General features: G+C 38.6%; 1 protein-coding gene across 5 annotated transcripts in view; it reads left to right on the top strand.

Annotated features, from left to right (window-relative positions):
• LOC123759676 (zinc finger protein 271) overlaps positions 1–25,399 on the top strand; it is a 36,791-nt gene that overhangs the window by 8,332 nt on the left and 3,060 nt on the right. Inside the window, exon 6 of one of the 5 annotated variants that reach the window (XM_045744881.2) lies at positions 15,746–22,472. The exons of 1 other annotated variant lie outside the window; for it this stretch is intronic. In XM_045744881.2, the coding sequence (XP_045600837.1) occupies positions 15,746–17,995 (2,250 nt within the window). In that variant the 3' untranslated portion in view covers positions 17,996–22,472. 3 more of the 5 variants (XM_045744885.2, XM_069318189.1, XM_045744884.2) reach the window with 3 other exon arrangements.

The raw sequence follows: 25,399 nt of genomic DNA on the forward strand, positions 1-25,399 counted from the left end.
ATGAATGTTCATACGGGTGATCGTCCATATATTTGCAAAGATTGTGGTAAAACGTTTGGAAATACTGGTACTTTCTGGCAGCACAAGAGGCTTCATGAAGCTGAAAGAAATTTTGTCTGTGAAATTTGTCAGAAAAAATTTAAGTTAAATAGAAGCCTGAAAGCTCATATTAAAATTCATGTAGATGACAGAAAGCATATATGTGATATTTGTGGGCAGGCTTTTCTGAAAAGGAATAACTTGCGTCGCCATGTACGCCTTCATACGGGTGAGAAGCCATTCGTATGCGAGAAGTGTGGACAGACATTCCCTAGGGGGGATAAATTAAAGGAACATCAGAACAAATTTCATGAACATGCTTCTGCATAAGAACTATTTTATTTTTCTGTATTGTTTGTTGCAACGTATTAATCAGTCCAATGACTGTATCGATACCAAGTGAAAATTAATTCAAAACAGATGTTGCTGTTGTGTTTTGTAAAAGTTTATGTATATTAGGGCAATCTTAAGATAAATTGTATGATTTGAATGCTGTGATAGAGAAGACTTAACCCTGCCACACTAACAAACACTGGTCAGATTATTCTTTCAAAGTGACATCATTAAATTGATTAGTTTGCTTAAAGCAGGCATTCTCAATGGGAGGGGGAAGGGGGAAGGGAATTATCAGGGAAAGTGCCAAGCCATTACAACTATATAGCACTTGGATGCGGTCAGGATATTTGGGATGGGACGGGGGAAAGGAATGGTGCCCAACCACTTGGACAGTCGGGGATTGAACGCCGACCTACGGCATAACTTAAAATAATTCTTGATCGTACTTTATCTAAACACACATGGTATCCATTGACACCTGAAAGGACAGGGTTTTTGTCTTTGCTCTAGATGCTAGTTAAATGAGAAAAATTACACAAAAATGACTCGAAAAATACATTTATATATTGGAATTGGCCTATTTGTCACTACCTTGAGGAGGTTCCACCTAGCCGTGGTTGAGAAATGCCGAGGTTAAGGTTTTGTGAAGTCGGTTTTACAAGTGTAGTTTTAGTTCTATAAAATGTTTGTCTACTTTATGGTTTAAGGCTGGTTGTTACTTGTTCCACTCAGGGTCACTAGATATGTATATCCAGGGGTGTAGGATGGGGCAGTACAATTGGATGATCTTCCCAGGAAATACTTATTGCAAGCTTTATTCTCATGTGTTTGTTTCTTTGTAGTTTTCAATCCAACAATTTTACATTACTGTACAAGCATAACATTGATGGTCTCGACTGCAGTCTCTCTTTACCACAAGAAAACTGAAATGTTTTTGTATGGTGATACTAATAAATTGTTAGCTTTCAGTAATGGCATTTTCACAAGGTAATAATTACAGTACTGGTATGTATAAAATGTACAATGAAAGACCAGTTCCACAGAAAGACCAGAAAGGATAGGCCACAAATATATACACTATATGTAGAGATTGTTTGGATGCAAATGACTGAGCCTGTGATGCATTAATGTGTGTCATCAGCTGGTGTAAATGTCAGGGTTGTCAAATGTAAGTATGCTATTGTATTTTTCGTGCTTTATTACATGTGCAGTTGTGTATCATTGTTTTTGTTTATATGCTCACTATCGTGCTGTTCGAATAGCTCAGGACTGAATGCAATTGCACACGTCAAATTAGTTGTATGTATGAACATACAGTAGGTTACTGCATGAAAAGAATATTAATTTTACATCTGGAAATGCAACAAAATATTTTACGGGTTCACTAAACACCGGAAAACAGGAATATTGTTGAGTACAGCCTAATGTACACGCCCTATGATTCATGTGTTCCTTTATATACAATCTTGTTATGATGGGCTAGATGAGTGGTGGTGGTAATTAAGGAAGGAGGAGGAAGTTGAGACTTCAGGCTGTGATGCTAAGGGTCCAGGGTTATGTGGACTTGAATTTGAGCTCTCTTGGCAGACATGTTCATTGTTTTTTTGATAATTGTTTCAAACACACTTTTGAATTTTTAACAGATATTGGTATAGATTGCAAAATTTCATTATACACAGGGTATTGAAGTAAATTCTTTGCTCCATGAACATTCAAATTGCTTCAGAAGTTCTTGTCTAGCTCCTCCATGCTTTCTTTAGTTATTTGATCCTCCTCTGTAGAGCCCTCAGAGTCTTGCAAATTACTGTGGATTTCCTGAGTTATGCAGATATTATTCCATTAATATTTTCAAGGAGTTCTTGACTTGTTTCATCACTGATTTTCTTTGCATCAGAACTTCAAAAGTCATCAACGTTGTCTCAAAGAGACCAGCTTCAAAGTAGTTTCATACAGCCATGCTTTAAGGTCATTTCTTGACCATATTCCAAGCATGTACACTACTTCACATGGTTGACTTTATATTGAAGGTTTTTGTGAATTCCTTAATGTTATCTTTCTATGCAAAGAGCCATCCAGTAAACCCATATCTGTAATAAGGAGTTTTATGTTCAAAATAATTTCTGGATTCATACTGCCCTTTAGACTTGATAAAAGCTGTAAACTTGTCTTAATTAACCAAACTATAACTGTACTAGACAGACATTTATGAATTCAATGAATTTGAATTTGCCACTCACATGTATATATGAGTGACTTTTATCAAGAAATAAGACCACTTTGGTGTTTTCTGAGGCCAGCACTTAGTGGTCTTTCACCTTCAGTAAAAAAAACTTATGCTTGACATTTGTATTGCCATTTCTGTCTTAATTGCGTACATTTACATGTAGATCTTGGGATAGTATGAGCTTGTCAGCGTTATAAATATGTTTGGGAGATAATCATTATGCATGAAATCCCTAAAATCTAAAATTGTGAAACTCCTGCCTTAACATACAAAATTTTCAGGTTTGTATTAAACAAAAAAGATGAGGAAAGAAAATATTTCTTCTATAAAGTTTAGCTTCCTTTATTGAGCTGAATGCCCAGTATTATTATACCGTACAGTATTTCGATTTCATTTTGTTCACAATTGTCTGATTTTAACAATAATATTTACGTCCTTGTCTTTCCCAGCATATACATATGCTTGCCATAACAATTTTCAGGTTATGAATGTAATTTCATGATTTGTACAATATTCGTCCAGCTAGTAGTTGATCTCAGTTTCCCATGGAAACCATATGTTGCCATTCCTATTCTAAGCAAAATACCTCATTTGATCAGGTTTTCTTGGTGGCCTGAATTGGGTCCATTGCTCCCCTATGCTTGGCAAAAAAATTAATTTTTTGTTTTTTGGTTGCCTCTGGCACCATGGTATGTAATGGATTGTTTCTGTTACCAACCATGATTACCATTACGTTATGGTTTACATTACCATTACCAACCATTACAGTGACAATATCCTCAATCCCAGCTCCTGCCATGAACAAAAACTCACCATTCTCGTGTAGTAAAGATGCTATTTATTTTTTGCTTACATAACTGTTATTTGCTCTTTGTGATGTTTTAAAATGTGTAACTTGGGCATCTTCATATTATAAACTTAACTCAGTTGTGATGTACCAAATAATGGTGAGATATAGAAATTGTGAAAAAGTAGGAAGATGTGATTAAGTGCAGTTTCTTCTTGTTCCAGGAGGAGACTGCACATCTTGAGATTAACGTTGAGGGGAGGAACGAGGGAGGGGTAGAGGAGAAACACTTAGTGAGACAAGAGGGAAAACGGCCAATTAAGTTAAAGTATTCGCACCAAGATTATCAGGTTATAAGACCCAAACGACGTACACGTGCCAGAAATCTTGACACCCAGGTGTATCTCGATGAGCCTTTATCATGCTCGGAATGTGGTGAGCTGTTCAATAATGAGCCATTGTACAAAATTCATTGTGCTGAAGCTCACGTGGAACTCAGTGGTGTAAAATGTCCGCATTGCCCTCTGGTGTTTGACAAAAGATATGACCTTGATTCTCATCTCATTAATCATACCCCTATTAACCATGTCTGTGATAACTGTGCTGTTGGTTTTCCTACTGCGACTCAGTTAATAAAGCATTTGAAGGAATTTCATCCAGATACTGCTAATACATGTCCACGTTGTAATGCTACATTTATAAATGAAGAGCAACTGCAATTTCATATGGAACAGAAACACAAAAGAGGGAAAAGAAAGATACATAGTATTTGCAAAGATAAAGTTCCACCTAACAGTGTTATATGTAAGGAATGTGGTAATTTATGCAAAAATATGATAGCTTATCAAACTCACAAATATAATGAGCACATTCACTTATTTCCTCACGAGTGCAAGGTTTGTTGTCGAAGATTCACCAAATTAACTTTTTTGGAGAGTCATTTGAAAACACACATAGAAGGATCTTATGAATGTATGCGATGTGGTGTCAAGTTTGGAACAGAATCTCACCTTGTTGATCATATGTACTATGTTCATGGACAAAAGAAAGTGTTAATGTGTGATGAATGTAACCGTTTTTTCAGTAGTCCTACTTCCTTAAAAACCCACAAGGAAATGGAACACAGAGACAATTTGGACTGTACTGAGACGTGTAAAGTTTGTGGCGAAAAATATCCTTCAAAATTAGGGCTAAAACGACATATGTTTACACATGTCAGGGCTTATCAGTGTAGTTATTGTTTAAGAAAATTAAGTTCAAAAGCTTCATTAGAAATTCATATCAATATGGTCCATACAAAAGAGCACTCCTTTCTCTGCCCTCATTGCAACAAGGAGTTCTTTGCAAAGCATTTACTTCAGATGCACATAAAACGTGTTCATAGTGACCGTAGTGACTACCAGTACAAGTGCAAGTTGTGTGGAAAAGTTTATCTTCAGGAGTGGGAACTGACTCTACATCACAAGACACATACCAATGAACGAAACTTTAAGTGTGATGTTTGTGGTGAAGCCTTCTACACCCTGTCTCGCATGCGGTATCACAGAGCTACCCACAAAACTACAAGGGATTCAGAGTGTCCATTATGTACTCAAATGTTCCGACGGGATGTTGACACAAAGAATCACTTACGAAGGGTTCACAAGGTAGTACACCCAGGGCAGTTCATGGATCTTTGTTCTCGTTATGGATTAGAGAGAGCAAGGGAACTTTTGCACATGGAAGTCGTAACAAACCAAGACAATAGGGTTGTAACAGGAAAAATAGAAAATGTGACTGATGAAGATGGCTCTGAAAATATCACACTCTACCGTGTAGAAGAGGAGGAGCCACCAGTGCAGGTGATAATACCTGATGGTGTTGAGATGATGGTCCTAGAGGGTCCAGCTATGGATGTATCTGCTACTTCAGACATCCAACATGAAAAAGTCACGTATGTTTACGAGATGAATGAAGAAGATCTTAAGCATGAGGAGCAAGTTATTAGCATAATTAAAGTTGAAGAATATACCAAATAATAACCAAGAATCTAGAATGTGTGTTCTTAAGGTGGACAGTGTACATACATCATCATTAGTTATTAAAAGATAACAGTTTTGTTTATAAGTGAATCTAGATGTTGCTTAGAACTTGTATAGACTGGTACCTGTACTGAAGAACTTGATTATTTCTGAGAAATACTGGACCTGATTATCACTAGTATTCATCTTTGCTTCACTGTGCATCATAGTGAGTCTACAAAGACCTGTCTCCTTTACAGGAGTTGGATGCTGCTGATTATATTGCTGAAATGGAAGACAGTAGAGATGAAGCAGCTGGGGAGGGTCGTCTTGGCCGGTCAGGAACAGTGAAAACAAAGACTTGCATCTACTGTGAGGAAGAAGTTCCTGTTTTACAACTAATGAGCCATTTGGATAGCCATGAACACCACCAACATCCTTGTCCATTTTGTCAGTATTCATCTTCTAGATTTACTTTGCCTAAACATCTTCAAGAACAACATCCAGAGTATTTGATATCGTGCGATATATGCTCCTCTAAATTTGTTGATTCTCATATCTTTAACATTCATCAAATATCTCACAGAACAGGAGAGTACTCTTGCAATGATTGTGGTATTAAGTTTGGCACTGTTGATGAACTTTCTAATCATAAAAAGTTGATTCATGCAGCAAAACATCATGCAAAATATTCTTGCCCTGTGTGCGCAAAAACATTTGAACTTAGATTAAAGTTTATAACACACATTGTTGAATTTCACAAGGGTAAAGTTCAAATCGATGGTCTAATGTGGGGTAGTAGAGGTTCATTGGTGTGTAGTATTTGCCAGAAAAGGTTCAAAAAAACTTCTTTATTCATAGCCCATGAAAAAACTCATAGAAGTGAAAGATTAAATTGTCAACATTGTAGGAGCACATACCCTTCAGATACACTTTTGCAATACCACATTCTCACTCACCATTTTGGTGATTACGAGTGTAATGAATGCTGCGTTAAATTTGCCTCTCTTCAACAACTAAATATACACGAAGAAAAAGTACACAAGGTTAAAGTTAACAAAGTTTGTGAATTTTGTAACAAAGAATTTCGTGAGCAAGTGAACTTGATCTGCCATAGACGTAAAGAACACCCAGAGTCTGAGGAGTGCCGCAAAGCCAAATACAGCTGTTCAGAATGTGGAATGAAGTTTATGGTTAGAGGGAATCTTGTAAGACACCTTAGAATGCATGACAAAGAAAAAGTTGCAAAGTCAAGTGCTTGTGATTTGTGTGGCAAAGTGCTTTCAAATAAATATTCTCTTGCATCACATCTAAAGACTCATTCTCGTGACACAACTCATAAATGTAAGGTTTGTGAAAAAGCATTTGTTTCAAAATATACACTTGTCGACCACATTAGAAGAATTCACGAAGAGATAGGATATGGTAGAGACAAGGTTTGTAAGCAATGTGGTCGTAGTTTTTTCACCAATTCTGAGCTCAAATATCATTTGAAATCTCATACCGGTGAAAGGCCATATAGATGTGAAATTTGTGGGGAAACGTATTTATCATCATCTACTCTCAGATACCACGTGCAAAAACATTCCAATGTTATGTTTGTATGTCAAGACTGTCAAGCCAAGTTTAAAAACTATGTAGGATGGAGTGCTCACATGAAGCGGGTACATGGTGTTTTGTGTGTGAAGGACTATACCAAACAACATGGCATTTTACAAGCTGTAATAGAAAAAGAAAATCCATCTCTCTATATTGTTGCACAAGGGCCTACTCAATTGGTTGAAACTGAGAGCACACCTTCCAAAGAAATGTTAGTCAAAGGTAGTTTAAATTCAGCAACACTAGCTGTAGATTTGGAGGAGACTGTTGTTAGCATGCCGGGAAAGGAGGTGGGCAACATCATTCATGTTGTCTCATATGATGATCTGACAAACCCATTGGTACATACTGTGGATGCTGAAGAAGTTGGTTTGGATGACTCTAAAGTTAAAGGAACAGATCTTTCGAAAGCAAATCCAACCTTGCCTTCAACCACAGGAGTTGAAGCAAATTCCATTGATCCTGTTACTGAGTCAAGTTATCCCCAGACTGCAGATAGGGCAAGGGATATGATTCCTGAGGGATGGGAAGTGATATTATCAGCAGAAAGTGAAGAATCTCACGTTATGTCTGAAGAATGGGAAGGTACTCGTATGGCTGTTGCTCAAGTTCCTCAGACAAGCGAGGAGCAACAAATGGTTTTAACAAATGAATGGCCTGGAACACAAAGCATTGCACAGCTGGTTATAAAAGAGGAAGGACAGGAGACACATGTTGTTATGACTTCTTGGAAAGATTGTGTAGATTATTAAGTGTAGCCCTAAGTACAGTACTGTAGATGGCTGGGCTTGGAAGTATTTGGTATAGTTTGTTTTTTATAATATATAAAACATATTTGTACTATAAAATACTGTATGTGATATTTCTCTTCAGATATTGTATATTGTGTTGTAATATGATTGAAATATTTCAAAGTTGTATGGGCTAAACTGAGTTCACATAAAATCATTGTTTCAACCATTTATTTATTTTCCCCACATTAAAACCTTGAATTAGTGGATGTCTTATCTGAGGACATTAATGTACGTTTTAAAAATTATATTAATACAGTGCGCCGCTTCTTGAAACTGGTACACATAAGCAATTAGTGTATGTAGTTGGGATGAGGGATTTTAGGTGTCTGTAGGATACTGTAAAATGCTAGGTAAGGTGGGTCCTGGATCAGATTGCTTTGTTTTGATTTGCCTTCCAAGCATGGAATGACTTTAAGCATGACCTGTTATGACTGTAGGTGCAGATTTTGTGTTGGGTGTAGCCTTGGATTTGGAGCTATAAAGGCCATGTCGAGAAAGTCCTTTGAGGGAGTTCTAGAGACGTGCTATTGTTTAAACAGTAAGATAACCAAACCACACATCAGAAGATGGAGAAACAATGACCTTTCTGTCTCTCCTGGACCATTATCAAGTCATGTGTGAGGGAGAGAGGAAGGAACGAGCAAATAAATAAGGATGGAAAGTGAGGTGAAATGCAAGAACAGAGTGAAAGATTCAAATGGATGAGTGTAAGAATGGAATGAAGGAAAAATAGGATGAGGTAAGAATAAGAGGAAGGTAAGATAAAGCAAAGAGGGGTAAGAAAAAGGGAGTAGGCTTTCATCTCTCTCAGGTCAGGTCACGTTTGTTTAGAAGGATGGAGCATTTGAGTATGTACTGTGAAAGGGAAGAGTCAATAGTAACAAAGCCAGGACTAGGTTCCAACATGAACCTTTAATACTCGATTCCTCTGAGTGTTACAACCTAGTGAAGCTTTAATAAATAAATTACAAAAGTTTAATGTGTTGCCACGTGAGAGAGTAGACAAGAGACGATACCGAGTGCTGCATGGCAAGTCAGCTGTTGCTGCATCAAAAACGTTTAAATACTCTAAACAGTCAGTGTGCAAATAATATATTTCAGTCCTATAAACTTATCCAAGTGATACTAACAAAGGGATAAAAAACACTGAAAGAGGGAGAGGTTTTGTAGTGCTGACCTGCGCAGTCCTGTGCAGGGTAAGGCCTTTTGTTCGTTTCCTTACACAAAGTTAAACAAATCAAAATACAGTACAGTATGTCAAAAGAAGAGAAGATAAGTGGTGGGGTAGTTAGAAGGATATTGGTCGAAAGAGTTATCCTAGAATTTGTCAACTATTTTGATATTGGTATTATTGTTTAAGCAAACAAAGGTTTTCATTTACTTTGTAAGGATCTAATTCATAATTCAATATAAATTCACGACAGTTATATAGGTTTGCCTCAGTCTTAAATGTATGCAGTTTCCATTTTAATTTACTACAGCGCAATATTTTCTTAGCATGGTGAAGTTATTGTAGGTAAAGTCTTAGATTATGTTTAGTTCATTTTTTGGAAACAATGAAGGAATGCCCTTTAGATTTATTATTGCTAATGACAAATTATGTAGCACTCGTATATTTTATTGCTCAAACTTATTTGGAGCCCACAAAAAATATTTACTAGGAAAAGCTCCAGAAACCTACTGAGGTACACTATTTCGTATCGTGTTCTGAATTGTGGCTTACAAACAACTTCAGCTGGTCGTTAGTCTATCTAATATTTAACAATGTTTACCTTGCTTTCTAAAATATTAGCTGAAAGTTTAACAATGTACGTCTTGCTAAATAAAATGTTAACTGAAAATCTGGAGCTTAAGATAATTCAGACATTTAGTCCAGCTACTGTCAGCATTAATTAAGGTGATCTGAGCACCATGAAATTCTTCGTTGTTTAATATGTAGTACAGTATGTAACTCCTACTTCGAGGGTTTCTCTTTTAGCATTATTTATCTCCTCTGATAAATACTATGCCATTGTTTGAAAGTAGTTCTGTCTGAACATTTTCAGTTGCACAACCAGCAAACACTGAAAATCTGATTTATTTGTTTAAATACCTGTACAGTATAGAGTAGCTTTATTTTGCTTTACATGTATATAATATATATACTCTATGTATATATATATATATATATATATATATATATATATATATATATATATATATATATATATATACTGTATATATGTTGGTCATGTGCTGTGACATTTCTGCATATATATAATATATATTCTTAAAAGGACCTTTGTGGTTGGCTGGGGGTGTATGTCATGGCAGTGAGGCAGTGTGTATGTTGCAGGAGAGCGCGGATGTGGTCACCATCGGCTTAGCAGCAAACACTCCTGCTAGAGAATGGTCTCAAGGGGCATCTGGTAATGCTATCACTGTGTTCTGCCCTACTGATGGTTCCCGTCTCCGTCGTCGTCGCCCAGCTAGCTACAGACCATGTGATCTCTGTGGTGTTATACCGTTTGGAGATGTTGAACGGCATGTTGCAGAATATCATCCTGAGACATTAATACGTCCCTGTGCACTATGTGATGCACGCTTTCGAACCTTCCGTCAGCTTGGTAGCCATGTACTGCGCATTCATGGACCATGCCTACTCTGTCCTACATGTTCCTCTGCTTTTTCAGATGTTTCTGCCTTTGAAAAGCATTTACGTCATAGCCACTCTGAAATCCCAGCTGCATTTACTTGTGTTGTGTGCAGACTCACTCTCTCTTCTTCAGTAGATTACTGCACTCATATGGAAACTCACCAGGCAGAAGCTGCTCTGCTCTCAGCAGAAGATCAAAGTGGTAAAACAGAAGTGACTGATTCAGTACAGAATTCAGTTGATATTTTTGAAGATGAACAAAGTCAGCTGTGGTGCAATCTGTGTCAGAAAAAGCTCAAGTCATCAGTTGCCTTAAAACGTCATTTACAGAGGGTACATGGAGAACGACCAAGTTTTCAGTGTGAAATATGCTTTTTAAGATTTCAGTCTAGTGGTGGATTACTAGATCATACAGAGACGCATACTACAGGGGCAGTACAGTGTCCTTTATGTGAAAAACAGTTTGCAAAGTTTCATCATCTGCGAAGCCACTGTGATGCTGTTCATGTTGATACTGCATCATTCAGGTGTCAGCATTGCTCCTATGTAGCAAAATCTATTAATGCACTTTTTACACATGTTCTTGTTCGTCATCCAGACCAACTTGGCTTGGCACGTAATGTACGATGTACAAAATGTGGAGAAAAATTTCATTCTGGTAGAGAGCTGAGCCAGCATAAGGCAGCTCGCCATGCTGAGTTGGTAGAATGCATTCATTGTGGAAAGCAACTGAGTAAGTATTTGATTGCTTCTCACATCAATGAAAAGCATACCAGAGAACATAAAAGTGAATGCTCCTTTTGTGGCCAAGCATTTTTCAATCAAGGAAAGCTTTCTGAGCATGTAAAAAGACATCATTTACGTGAGCACTATGCTAGATTTATTTGTCACATATGTAATAAAGCTTATATCACACGCCATGAGCTATTACGCCATACTGCCGCACATCAGAATGAACGGCGATACAAATGCGAGTTTTGCAGTCGTGCATATTTTAAGGCTGGTGATTTAACTTATCACCGGCGTACACATACAGGGGAGCGTCCACACGGCTGTACCTCGTGTGAAGCTGCTTTCAGTCGCCCTTCAGAATTGACTACACATTTAGCACGTGCTCATGGTCTTCACCATCGCACTCGACGATACTTTAGAACAGCTACATCCGATGTACTAGAATCTACCACTGGCCCCTCTGAGGTTGTTCCCAATCGATCCATTGATCAAACTGTAGATGTGCAAGTTGTAGCAGAGGATGTTGGTGATACATCCCAACTTATAACAGAGGTGGGAGAAGCTGGACATGTAGTCCATGTTGTGGAAGGTGACATGCAGGTTATATATGTAGAACTTATGGAATAGTGTGTTGGAGCTGGACTTGTGTATTATACTGTAACTAAAAAACCTAAATATATGGTTTAACAATTAAATTAATATTGTTTGCATTTAGTTGACTATTGCATCAGCTATTCCTATGAAGCATTAAACTATTATAATAGGTAATTGTGGTATTTTTCACAAAACTTTCTTAAAAATATTTGGAAAATCTGGTACTGCAGGTAGACCTGTTTGAATTGTTGTGTTGTAGTATAGCTTTCCATCTTGACTAGTTCATAACTTTAAGCTTCATGCTAGCAAACCTGTGAGAGGTTAATATTTAAATGAAGGATTGTAAAGTGCGAGTGGTGTCAAATTTTCAAGGTAAAAACAAACAAGTGGGTAGAACTTTCCAGGTTAAGGATGAATTGTTCTGTGAAGGTCTAAGCGAGTTATGTTACGTAAACAATACAGTACAGTATTTATATTGGACGTACAAACATACCGAGTATTTATTTAAAAATACATTATTAAGAATTTTAAAGTCAAAATAAATTGACATTTAGTAAAAAAAATTGTGCTGCCTTTCCATCGCATGTTGTAGGCCTAGTCAGAGAAACAGAAATTATTTATTTTGTTTAAATTAATATTTTCAATATTTTCTTCATGAATAAGCTTTTATCGTGCTGAATAGTGGGCAGGTACCGTAATATGAATACAAAAGTTTTTACTCTTACCTTTGATATTCAAAGATAAGATATTGTATTTGATATTCACCCTGATATTTTTTACCATGTTACGGTTTTCCATGATTTATTATAGCCGGGGACAGGAAATCTATTTAGGTTTATCAAGTTTGCATGTGCCATCTACTGATCTTCCCCAGGATACAACCCAAAACAGTCTTAACTTTAGGGTACCTATTTACTACTGTAAGAAAAATTACTTTTGGTGCCCACTAAGGGAAGACATGTAAAGAAAGCCAACTTAATTTTGTACTTTAAAGATAAGGTCACAAAATGCAAGCCTGGATGAGAATCACAACTCTTCCACTGGGCATTAGACACTGTCTTGAACATACACTGATTATACCAGAATCTTGGGAATATGCCAAAAATCTGAGAAAAAGAAAAATATCTAGGAGACGTATGTGCCTTGTGGGAGAACATGTCCTCACTCTTCCCCCCCCCCCCTCCCCCAAAAAAGGGGGATTAAAACATACCACAAAAGGTTAGGTTAATTTCTGTCCTGGGTGCGACAGAAATGGTTGGGCACGTTTCCTATCACCTAATGGGTCCTGTTCACCTAGCAGTAAATAGGTACACAGGAGTTAGTCAGCTTGTTGTGGGGTTGCATCCTGGGGAGGGTCAGTAGTTCGCCCTTGGAGAGACCTCGATATAAGCCTAACATGTATATATGCACTGACTGCCTGTCAATTAGAATTAAAAAAGAGCATTTTCTTTCATGGATCTTGGACTCTTGGTTAACTAATTTAGATTCATAAAGATATACAGTTGAGAGGCGGGACCATAGAGTCCCGCCTCAACCCAACCCCTGCAAGTACAACAAGCGGAGTACAGTATACTGTAAAATTCATTGTGTCAGGGGACAGGCAGCCAGTGTATACATGCAGTACATGTTAGGCATATATCGAGTCTCCCCTTCCCCGCTTGTATTACTGACCCTCCCAAGGATGCAGCCCCACAACAAGCCGACTAACTCTTGGGTACCTGTTTACTGGCGGATAGAGGCATTAGGTGATAGGAAACGTGCCCAACCATTTCTGACCTGCTTGGGATACGAACCCGGAATTCTCGATTGTGAGTCAAGAACAGATCCAACTGTACTACCAGGACTCTCCATGGCTATTATAACCATTTTTACATTTGTATAAAAAACCAGATGGTGATAACTAAAATCACCCTAAGATGATAACCAAGTTATCCTGGTAATCAACATATGACAATAACTGCACTTTAAGGGCTAACAATAACAGCAAACACAAATTGCCAAAATTTGGATGGAGAAATGTGTAAGAATTGTTACTTGCTTTGGAAGATACATAAATGAGTACAGTATATGATTATTTGGTACTGTGTTTCAATGTTTCTCTTCTAAAATGGTTAAAAAGTACAACATTTTATTGCATTTGAGAGGTAACTGCTCATTTTAGGCCGTTTTTATTTGCATAACGTTTCTGCTTTAGTTGTCATTCTCTCAGAATATTCAATAGATTATATTTGTTTCTTGTGTGGTGTCCATGGGTTCTGTTGCAAGGGGGGGGAGTTAATTCTTTTTGTTGGTGTGCTGTATTGCACTTTATTTAACATTTAAATATATGCTGATATATTCCGTTCTCATTTGGTCACATAACCCCGTTCATATGAAGCAGATACATTGTACTAAAATTCCCAACAGATTTGAACCCTTTCTGCTGTACACACAGAACTATTAAAACAGAGTCTAGTAGAGTATAATCATATTGTAGGGTGATTTCTGAAGGAAGCCCCTTGCAGCTCCCTGAAGCTATCTTTCTGAGATTGCTTCATACCTAATGATTACAACTGCAGTGGCTAGTTCGGTTTGTGCTGCCGGGGACACGAGCCAGACCCTAGTCCCTCCCTCACAGAGTCAGAGAGCAGGTGGCAATCTGCCACCTCACCAGAAAAAGCCTCCAGATAGCCTGCACAGCTTTACAGACAACTGGAGAATTCACAGAAAATGAAGACTCGAAAATCTACCAAACAATTGCCATAAACGAGTCACACGTAACACGGGAATCACTCAAACAAACTCAACACTCAAAACCTGGTGGTGGTAATGCTGATTACCACCACCAGGCAGTCTTGCCCTGGCTTCTGGCTGGCCCGCTAGTCAGTTCTGTTCTTGATGTTGGTGTCACCACCAACTTCTAGTGTTTCTGGTCACGCCAGTTCATAGGTAGGCCCCAATGCTTCAAGGGGCCATTAAAGCAAATGGGGGGGCCATTTGCTTTACTGTCGAATGTGCGTGCTTTGCTTTTGACTTGTTGTGTGGGCTTGGCTCTTGGTACACCTGCCTGCATGTAATCAAGATTTTATTCCCCGTGTGGTGTGTCCACTACTGCTGCCCTTGTTTACCTTGCCCAGAGTTTTACCTTCTCTGCTGTATTTGGGGATTTGTTTCTGTGATTAGCTTTAGGGAGCTACAAGGGACTCCCTCCAGATACTCAAGTGTTGAATACAATAAAATGCCAATTTCTAGGAGAGCCCCAGTGGTTCTCTGCCTCCTCTTCCCTCCCCCTTTTCCCTCAACTCATTGGTTTGTTGTGGGTTTCTTCATCAGATTTAGAACTGACTAGGGAAACCAGATGGGAGCCGGGGACAGGCCACTTAGTGGTAGTAATAGGTACTAATGGGTTTTGAGATCGTTTGCATGAACCCCTTGTTCTGTGTGGCTGGTTTGTGCCACTTAGTTGTTTGGTGATTTTTGAGGCTTCATTTTCTGTGAACCCTCTGGTTGTTTGTAAAGCTGTACTAACTTTCTGGAGGCTTTTTCTGGTGAAGTGGCATGTTGTCATCTGCTCTCTCTGCAGGTGACACCTCATATAGGGTGATACAGTGTATGTAGATAAATAACCCTCTACATATCTATATTATTGAACTTCATGATACTGTGTTGTCTCATTCTCCATAACTTACCACTATATTATCAGCTTCAAGAAAAAAATTTAATAGCTAGCTTTATTAGCTAAAATGAAACTGTTTGATACAGTACTATATTTGTAATGTTTTTTAATTAGTGTATGTATGGTTCTGTGTTAACTTTTTTTAGTTACTACATAAATGTTATATTAAACATGCTAGGGAAGATACCAATGTTTTATTGCAACGTATTTAGATAATACAGGACTTTTCTTGTAAAAGAATATTGGACATTAAAGTAAATAGACATTTATCCTGAGATAGCTGTTTTATATTAAAGATTTATGATTAAGCAGTGAGGAGCAGAAATAGTACAGCAGCCATGTTTTCCCAGGGAAACGAGGAGATGGCACTTGCGGAATCTAAGGACGAACTTCACGAGGAAATACCTGAAGATGACATCGCTCAGTTGCTGGAGACAACGCCAGAGCTGAAGCATTTTTTTGTGACTAGTCAGAACCCTTTTTGTCGTATGATTTTAACCTGCAAATCTTGTGGTCATATTTTCACTTCTGCACAAAGCCTTGCTTCTCATCATTGCAACTATGAATGTGAGAAATGTGGATTAGAAGAAAATAATTTGGCTACTATTACACAACATCTTTCAGTATGCCCATTTCTTAATGCTCATCAGTCAAGGACTAACTCATTGTCTTGCAATTTTTGTTCTAGTGTGTTCAAGGAGAAACTAGAGTTGCAACAGCATAAAGAAGAACATGTAAATGACTGCTTAAAGCAGTATGCCAATCTTTTAAAAGAGCAAGGTTTGGCTGAAACTCCATGCACAGATCCCCAGCCTCCTCTCAAAAGAGGTCGACCCCGAAAAATGAGTGATTGTATAAAGTGTAGTTTAATGTATGGTTCTCCAGCTGACTTAGATAGACATATCAAATTAATTCACCCTAAAACTTTAACTCATGCATGCAGACTTTGCGACGACCGCTTTCTTCACCAGCAACAACTTGAACTTCATATCGTTGAGCATTTTTTGGGCTCGTATGCATGCGACTTCTGTGGAGTTCATTTTGGATATAAATATCCTTTTCTCAAGCATCTTGAAGCTAATCATACTGGTGATTTTTTATTAAAGTGTGAATTTTGTGACTTTACCACTGGCACTTTTAATGATTATCGAAGCCATAGACGAGAGCCTCATATAGGAGGAAAAGATGTTGATTCAGCATCAATATGCCATCAATGTGAAGAGCTGATTCCACAAGATGAGATGGAAGAACATATTGATGAACATTTATTGGCACGGGAGCCAGTGCCTGTCATGACAAACGTCTCTTCAGATCAACACCTGAGGAAAGTAAAGAGAAGGCGTGGTCGACCAGGTCGGCGGAAATCACACAAGTGCTTTGACTGCAATCTTACGTTTCCTAGTCCAGCAGGTCTTTCCCGTCATAATCATGAGCATCACCCACAAAAGTATACCAGGCAGTGTGAAATATGTGGTCATGGATTTAAGGGTAAACGTGCACTTGAGTTACACAGGGATGGCCATGAAAATGGTAGCTGTTGGTGTCCAATTTGCAAGCTCAAGTTTAAGCATAGACAGCATGTTGAACATCACTTTACAAGAGCACATGCAGATGTAACTAATATGGACTGTGAATATTGTAGTATCCAGGTAACATCCTACAGCAAGTATATGTATCATTGTCGCACTGTTCATGCAGATTTATTAGAGGATCGTGCTGAACTTAAATGTCATTTGTGTGGTAAAAATGTCTCCAGTCGTATCTTATTGAATAAGCACATGGCTAAGCAGCATGGTCAAAACAGGCAAAATGCACCAAAGAATGAATGCCCAGTTTGCAAAAAATATTTTGTTCATGTGGATGTGCACATGAATCTTCACACTCGAGCTGTGCAGTTTCCATGTGAGGAATGTGGAGAAGTATTTTTTTTGCGATCCAGTCTCCTAGCTCACCATAAACTGCGTCATGACCAAAATGCAAGAGCGCACATATGTAAGATTTGCAATAAAGGTTTTGTTAGTAGTTCTTTGCTTCGCACACACCATGAACAAGTGCATTTGCAGAAGCGTCAATATTTTTGCGAGTTTTGTGGACGTAGTTACAAGAACAAGTCTGCTCTTACGTACCATTTAAAAGTTCATACTGGTGAGCGGCCGTTCAAATGCCAAGAATGTGGCTTGAGCTTTCACCGCCCTTCGGCTCTCAAAACTCATATGGAAGGTACACATCACCTTCCATACTCTTATCTGTACAGAAAACCACAGCGTCGTGCTGGTGCAGGGATTATGGAAGTTACAAATTCCTTGGAGAATACTGAGCAAAATAAGAAGGATCCTTCCAGTATTACAGCTATCAATGTTCCAAAATCTATTATAATTGGAAATGAAGTCAGAATAGATGATATTAATATAGATGGAGAAATGGGTATGGTTGAGGGTGTAGATGAAGTAGTAGGGGTTAGCAATGTGGCAGATGTTAGTGTAAATATGAATGGCTCCGAGATTATCACTGTTGTTGAAGACCTACGTAACCTGCCAGACCTTTATCGAGAAGGTGGAGAGGAAGATGTTTATATTATTCAGGCCATAGAACATGCCTAGGTAAAGTATTGTAAAAAGTATATACAATACTGTACTATATTTAGAGCTCACTCTCCTATTTTTATTTGTTGTATACATAAGTAGTACAAGGCCAGATGACATCACATCTCTTGTTAGCAGACTTAGTTCCATCTTCCCACAACTTATCTTAAGCCTTAACCTTCTAGAGTCCCTGGAACATGATCCATGAATCTGTGAAAATTAGGTCCTCAATGAGGACTACCTTACCTTGAGGGTTACCTTGAGGTGATTTGGGGGCTTAGCGTCGCCGCGGCCCGGTCGTTGACCAGGCTTCCTCGTTGCTGGACTGGTCATCCAGACTGTTGGACGTGGCTGCTCGCAGCCTGACGAGCACACTAGGACTAGGGCGAGCACACTACCGTTGTGTAATTTGTTCTGTTGTGACAGGTCTTAAAAGGCATCGATTTATTTTATGCCTAGTTGTATTAAATTATCAGATACAGTATTGTATATAATGTATAGTTTATTGTCATACTGTATTTATTTTGTATGTCAACACTTCAACAATATAATTTGTGGTGCTTAGCAGCTCAGTGCAGATGAGCATTTTTTTTTTTTTTTTTTTTTTTTACAGACTGGCCCCCATTTACCAAATCATTTTTTCTAAATTTTGTATATTTATATTTACTAAATCTGGATGTAAATAAAATGTAAGGGATGTTAAAGGTTACTGGATGCATGTCTGAATTCATTTTAAAAGAAGTATGATGTACTCTATAGATCATAAATTAATGTGCGATGTACTCCATCTCTTTTACTCTGCCCTTGTATTGTGTACACTGGCTGTCTGACACCTATCCCTTCACCTCCACCTTACTCTCTTGCTTACACCATCACCACACTTTGGCTACTATTACTATTGCAGCTACCTGTACCACCACCACTTATTATGACCACCACAGCCATCACTGTTACGACCACCACAACCATCACTGCTATGACCACCACAACCATCACTGTTACGACCACCACAACCATCACTGCTATGACCACCACAACCATCACTGTTACGACCACCGCAACCATCACTGCTATGACCACCACAACCATCACTGTTATGACCACCACAACCATCACTGCTATGACCACCACAACCATCACTGTTACGACCACCACAACCATCACTGCTATGACCACCACAACCATCACTGTTACGACCACCACAACCATCACTGCTATGACCACCACAACCATCACTGTTACGACCACCACAACCATCACTGCTATGACCACCACAACCATCACTGTTACGACCACCACAACCATCACTGCTATGACCACCACAACCATCACTGTTACGACCACCACAACCATCACTGCTATGACCACCACAACCATCACTGTTACGACCACCACAACCATCATTGTTATGACCACCACAACCATCACTGTATGACCACCACAACCATCACTGTTACGACCACCACAACCATCATTGTTATGACCACCACAACCATCACTGTATGACCACCACAACTATCATTGTTATGAGCACCACAACCATCACTGTATGACCACCACAACCATCATTGTTATGACCACCACAACCATCACTGTATGACCACCACAACCATCACTGTATGACCACCACAACCATCATTGTTATGAGCACCACAACCATCATTGTTATGACCACCACAACCATCACTGTTACGACCACCACAACCATCATTGTTATGACCACCACAACCATCACTGTATGACCACCACAACCATCATTGTTATGACCACCACAACCATCACTGTATGACCACCACAACCATCACTGTATGACCACCACAACCATCACTGTTACGACCACCACAACCATCATTGTTATGACCACCACAACCATCACTGTATGACCACCACAACCATCACTGTATGACCACCACAACCATCACTGTATGACCACCACAACCATCACTGTATGACCACCACAACCATCATTGTTATGAGCACCACAACCATCACTGTATGACCACCACAACCATCACTGCTATGACCACTACAACCATCATTGTTATGAGCACCACAACCATCATTGTTATGACCACAACCATCACTGTATGACCACCACAACCATCATTGTTATGAGCACCACAACCATCACTGTATGACCACCACAACCATCACTGTATGACCACCACAACCATCATTGTTATGAGCACCACAACCATCACTGTATGACCACCACAACCATCACTGCTATGACCACCACAACCATCATTGTTATGAGCACCACAACCATCACTGCTATGACCACCACAACCATCACTGTATGACCACCACAACCATCACTGTATGACTACCACAACCATCATTGTTATGAGCACCACAACCATCACTGTATGACCACCACAACCATCACTGCTATGACCACCACAACCATCACTGTATGACCACCACAACCATCATTGTTATGAGCACCACAACCATCACTGTATGACCACCACAACCATCACTGCTATGACCACCACAACCATCACTGTTATGACCATCACCACCTCTGCAATTACCACTGACACTGCTATTATCATTGCCACTTCTACTGTCTGCTATTACCACCACCATCTCTTATTGCCACTGCCCCCACTATTACTATTATTACCTCCACCGCCCACTAACTGTAGTCACTATACTTACCACCGCACACAGCACCTGTAGCACAATCACCACCACCCCAGCAATACCAACACACCTAAGTCAAGAGGGAAGCTGAGATGCAATTTGAAAACAACTTTCCAGAAAAAGCTAAGTACAGTACCAATCAATGCATAGCCATATATGGAGAAAAACAGAGTCCTTGTGAACTGGTTTGAGGAGATCCAATGGAATTCTCATGGAACATGATAAGGTGTGTGAGCTCAAGAAGAGATTTCAAAAGTCTTCACAGAACAACCACATAGCCTGGTCGAGCCGAGCGGACAGCACGCTGGACTTGTGATCCTGTGGTCCCGGGTTCGATCCCGGGCACCGGCGAGAAACAGTGGGCAGAGTTTCTTTCACCCTATGCCCCTGTTACCTAGCAGTAAAATAGGTACCTGGATGTTAGTCAGCTGTCACGGGTTGCTTCCTGGGAGTGGAGGCCAGGTCGAGGACTGGGCCGCGGGGACACTAAAAGCCCCGAAATCATCTCAAGAAGATAGCCTTCCCAGTTTGGTGCCTTCTTTTGATAATTACTTACTTCACAGAACAACCAATGATATTACAATACATTGCAAGATGGAAGAATCATCATCTAGTTTGTCATGTAGTTGCCAGAAGAAATACTAGATGATATAAAAGGCACTGTAGATGAGGTGAAAAACACCTGGAGGAACTAGGTGCGACAAAATCATTAAGCCAAGACTTGATGTCACTATGGCTGTAGAGGTACAGTACTGTGTCAGTCACTAATTAAAGTTTTCAATAAAACACTCAAAACAGGAGATTTCCCAAAAGTATGGGAAAATATTCTTAATATTAAAGAAAAAAAGAGGACAGACAGTATGAGCCATTTTTTGTATTTTTCTTCTTTTTCCTATATTTATTTAATGGTTTCCATGAATTCTACAAGAAAATATGTAAAATTAAGATGTATTTCTTTATTTAAATTTGAAGAACTACTGTTAGCAGAATTTAATTTGAAACCTTGTATCCAAGAGACTCTATGGATTTAAATATTTTCCTCCTGTTTATTTAACACATTTGCAAAGAAACATATAAAATAATTTTTTCATATTTTAAAAATTGCACATTGGAGCAACCCAGGGTTGAGAGACTTATGCACTTCAAGGTTTAATACCAATACTACAAGATGCAGCACTGGGCTAGAATCCTACCCTCATGAAGCACAAAACCAAACTTTAAAAGACTTGAGAATGGTCCAGGACGGACCGAAACGTCGTCGTCCCTTCAACTTCTAGTGTGTGGTCTGGTCAACAAACTTTAAAAAGTACAGAAGTTTGTTCCAACATTAGTGCCAGAACTGAGAGGGTTAAACAATGAGGAAAGGTCAAGGAAACTTAATCTCAGAACCACATCCCCACCACCACAACACATTCCCGCCATCACAGTACAGTATTAGCATGTCATAACACTTCCGTAACTCAATACCACCAGCACATTAACTGCACAGTTCCAACACAACACTTCAACCTCTGCATCCCTAAACAGCAAGCAGCCTGAATTCATTACTCCCTGCACTCAATATGCTCAATACACTCGTACTCCCTGTACTCTTTATACTCCGTAGCACGGCTACTGTTCTCATTCTCCCATTGTTTGTTTCCTAAAATATGCCAGCCCAGGAACAACCTCTCTTCATTGACTACAGTCAAAGTAAATCCAATTTTGATTATATTCAGATTTTGTAAATTTATTAAGGGTAAAATGTAAAATGTACAGTATTTCGTTGGTGTCTAGGTAACATTTACTACAAGAACTCTATTGTTAACCATTTAGATATTTCTGAAAATAAATATTTGAAATGATGTCTTTTAAATGTATTTTCACCCTCCAAGAGGTGGTATGTATATACATTTTGAAATAAAAAGTACTGTATAATTTATGGAGCTAGCATACATACAGTAGGCTTCAGGTAAATTAAAAGGTGGATGTAATGCCCTGAACAGCAGCATATATAATCAGATTATAAACTTGTTTGCTCATAGAAGGTTGAAATGTAATGGACCATCTCGTGTTGGCAAAGAAGAACACGTCAATTCTTTGCCAACATGAATTGTTGGCAAAGAACATTGTTCTTCTTTGAAAGTGATTGTTCTTTAACTGTGATTGTTGCACCCTTTTTTGTTGTGCTCATTCTCCACTCCTATGTTTCTAACTCCAGTAAGTTATTGTATTGTGCATGTTAGAAACTTGACTTTCGAGTCTTTTTGTACTGTATAGATTTTGAGATTTCGTCGCCTTTTCAGGGACCACATTTTGAGTGCTTGGAGGCCGCTCTATCAGTTTAAATGCTTTACTGATAATGTACAAGCAGTAAACGTTGTGTGTGTGTGTTTTCTAGCTAGAACATTGCACCTTGAAGGTAGAGCACACAACACTATTCTAGATAAGAAGGTAGCAGTGCCATACAGTACTCACCTATTTGTGCTTGGTGGGGTTGAGCTTTGTCTCTTTGATCCCACCTCTCAATTGTCAATCAACTGGTGTACAGTGTTTCATCATTGGTGTGGCAAATACCATGTTTTGAAGTGTCTCATAATCTACCCTAGAATTTTTCTGTTTATGGCATTTGCTTTATTGTGGCATTCCTTAATGTTTTATTTGTTCACTATGTTCTATGAAAGATCTTGCTATTATTTTGTAGCTTGTTCCCTTTGTGTTTGTTTTCCATGTTGAAGTACAGTAGCTGTATTTTGTCAGCACTGAGCATGACATTTTGTATTGCTCATTAAAAGACTTGATATTTCATTTTAGTTTTAAAGTGTCTTCTACAAGACAATTTTTGTGCCGATCCTGGTGTGCTATATATGATAGATGGCAAAGCTATAATTTGTGTTTGTCAGAATCTGCTATGAGAATGAGTTAGGTGTGAAGATAATGCTAAACTGAGCTCTTCTGTCTAAACCTGGATATTATTATTATTATTCTTTGTGATCTATTTGTTAATACAGTAATATGGAAATCTTCTTACTTACATTATTCCTTTAAATCTTATTGTATGAGCTGTCATTCTATAATCATATTTATGAGGATTTAGTAGAATCTGGATATTCACTCTGGATTTTTTAATTTTGCTTCTATGGTTTGATCATATTTACAAGAAATAGTCTTCCTTGTTCTAATCTCATGTTGAACACTCATTTTCTCATGCTGTCACTCATTTTTATCCATTAAACTGGCAAGTTGGATTCTTGGCACCCTTTTACGATTTTAATTTATGAGATCACACTAATCAGTCTTTAGTTTTTGTCACTGAATCATTATATTCCTTGTGAAGTAGAGCCATGTCCATAGGTTTTAGTCTTCATCATATGAACCATATCTAGGCAATTTCTCCATGTACAGTACTAAGTCTTATGTACATCCACTGGAGTTGTGTACAATTTGAAATAATTCACTACAATGTGAATAGGCAAAATAGGTATTTTACCTATCCTCTTCTTGCTAATACAGCTGGAAGGAATTTATTAATAATTTTAAAGCAGAAGTATCTGCCTCATTTGCAAAGATCAAGATTAATGTGCAGTTATCTGCTTAAATGTGCACTTAAGAGATGATATTCATTAGATAATTAGACATTCCAAAATAAGTCCTAGTGTAGTCCCTTATGAAACAGACCCTAAGAAAACTGATCTAATCTGAAATGTACCTGGATAGGGTTCTGGGAGTTTTTCAACTCTCCAATCCCAGCCCAGAGCTCAATAGTGTCACATTTTGACTCATTGTACTCAATCTAAAGCCAAAAATTGTCGTACTAGAAAATGGTAGTAACTCGTGAAATTGACATACAGTACTGTCTTATTTTCTGTTTTGAGTCCTCTAGTAGGTTAGGAGAAGGCACTTTAATACAACAGTTTCTTAATATTGAGAAACCTAAGAAGGATGGGCTGCAGACCCAGGGCTTGACTTGTGAGAGCTTGGTCCAACGGGCTGTTGCTTGGAATGGCCCGCAGGCCCACACATATTTACTACAGTCTGGCTGGTCTGGCACTTCTTGCAAAAAACTGCCCACATTTCTTGAAGACTTTCCTTTTGTTCCAGCAATATTTCTTATACTTGTTGGGAGGATATTGAACAACCATGGACCACTGATGTTTATACAGTATTCTCTGATTGTCTATGACATCTCTACTTTTCACTTGATTTATTCTGCATTTCCTTCCACATCATTCACTCCAGTATGTTGTTATTTTACTGTGTAAATTTGGGACCTGGCCCTCCAGTATTTTCCACATATACTGTATACTGAATTATTTGATACCTCTCATTTTCTTTCTGGAGAGTACATTTTGAGAGCTTTGAGACAATCCCAATAGTTTAGGTGTTTTATTGTGCGCATGCGTGCAGTATTTGTTCTCTGTATTCCCTCTATTTCACTGATCTTAAAAGTAGTCGCCAAAGAAGCACTGAACTGAACCAAGGACTCTACCTGCTTTTAGCTCTGTCAGAAAACCAGAACCGTAATAAGTAAAATGTCCCAGCTACAAACAATGTCTAGGGCAATAAATAATTTTGGAGCGAGTGGTGCCACATAGTGAAAGATTGCAGCTGATCCGCTAAGCATCTCATCTGAAACCATATTACTGGTCCTCTGTCTCTCGCCTCTCCATCATATCTCCTCCTCTTTCACTTCCTTCACTTTAGAACACCGCCGCCACTGTAATGAGGGGATGATTTACTCTGATGAACCTGAAATCTCTTGTGAGGTGTGAAGCCTTTCTTCTTTGCAAAGGA

Source organism: Procambarus clarkii, chromosome 8, assembly GCF_040958095.1.
Source record: "Procambarus clarkii isolate CNS0578487 chromosome 8, FALCON_Pclarkii_2.0, whole genome shotgun sequence".
Lineage (NCBI taxonomy): Eukaryota > Metazoa > Arthropoda > Malacostraca > Decapoda > Cambaridae > Procambarus > Procambarus clarkii.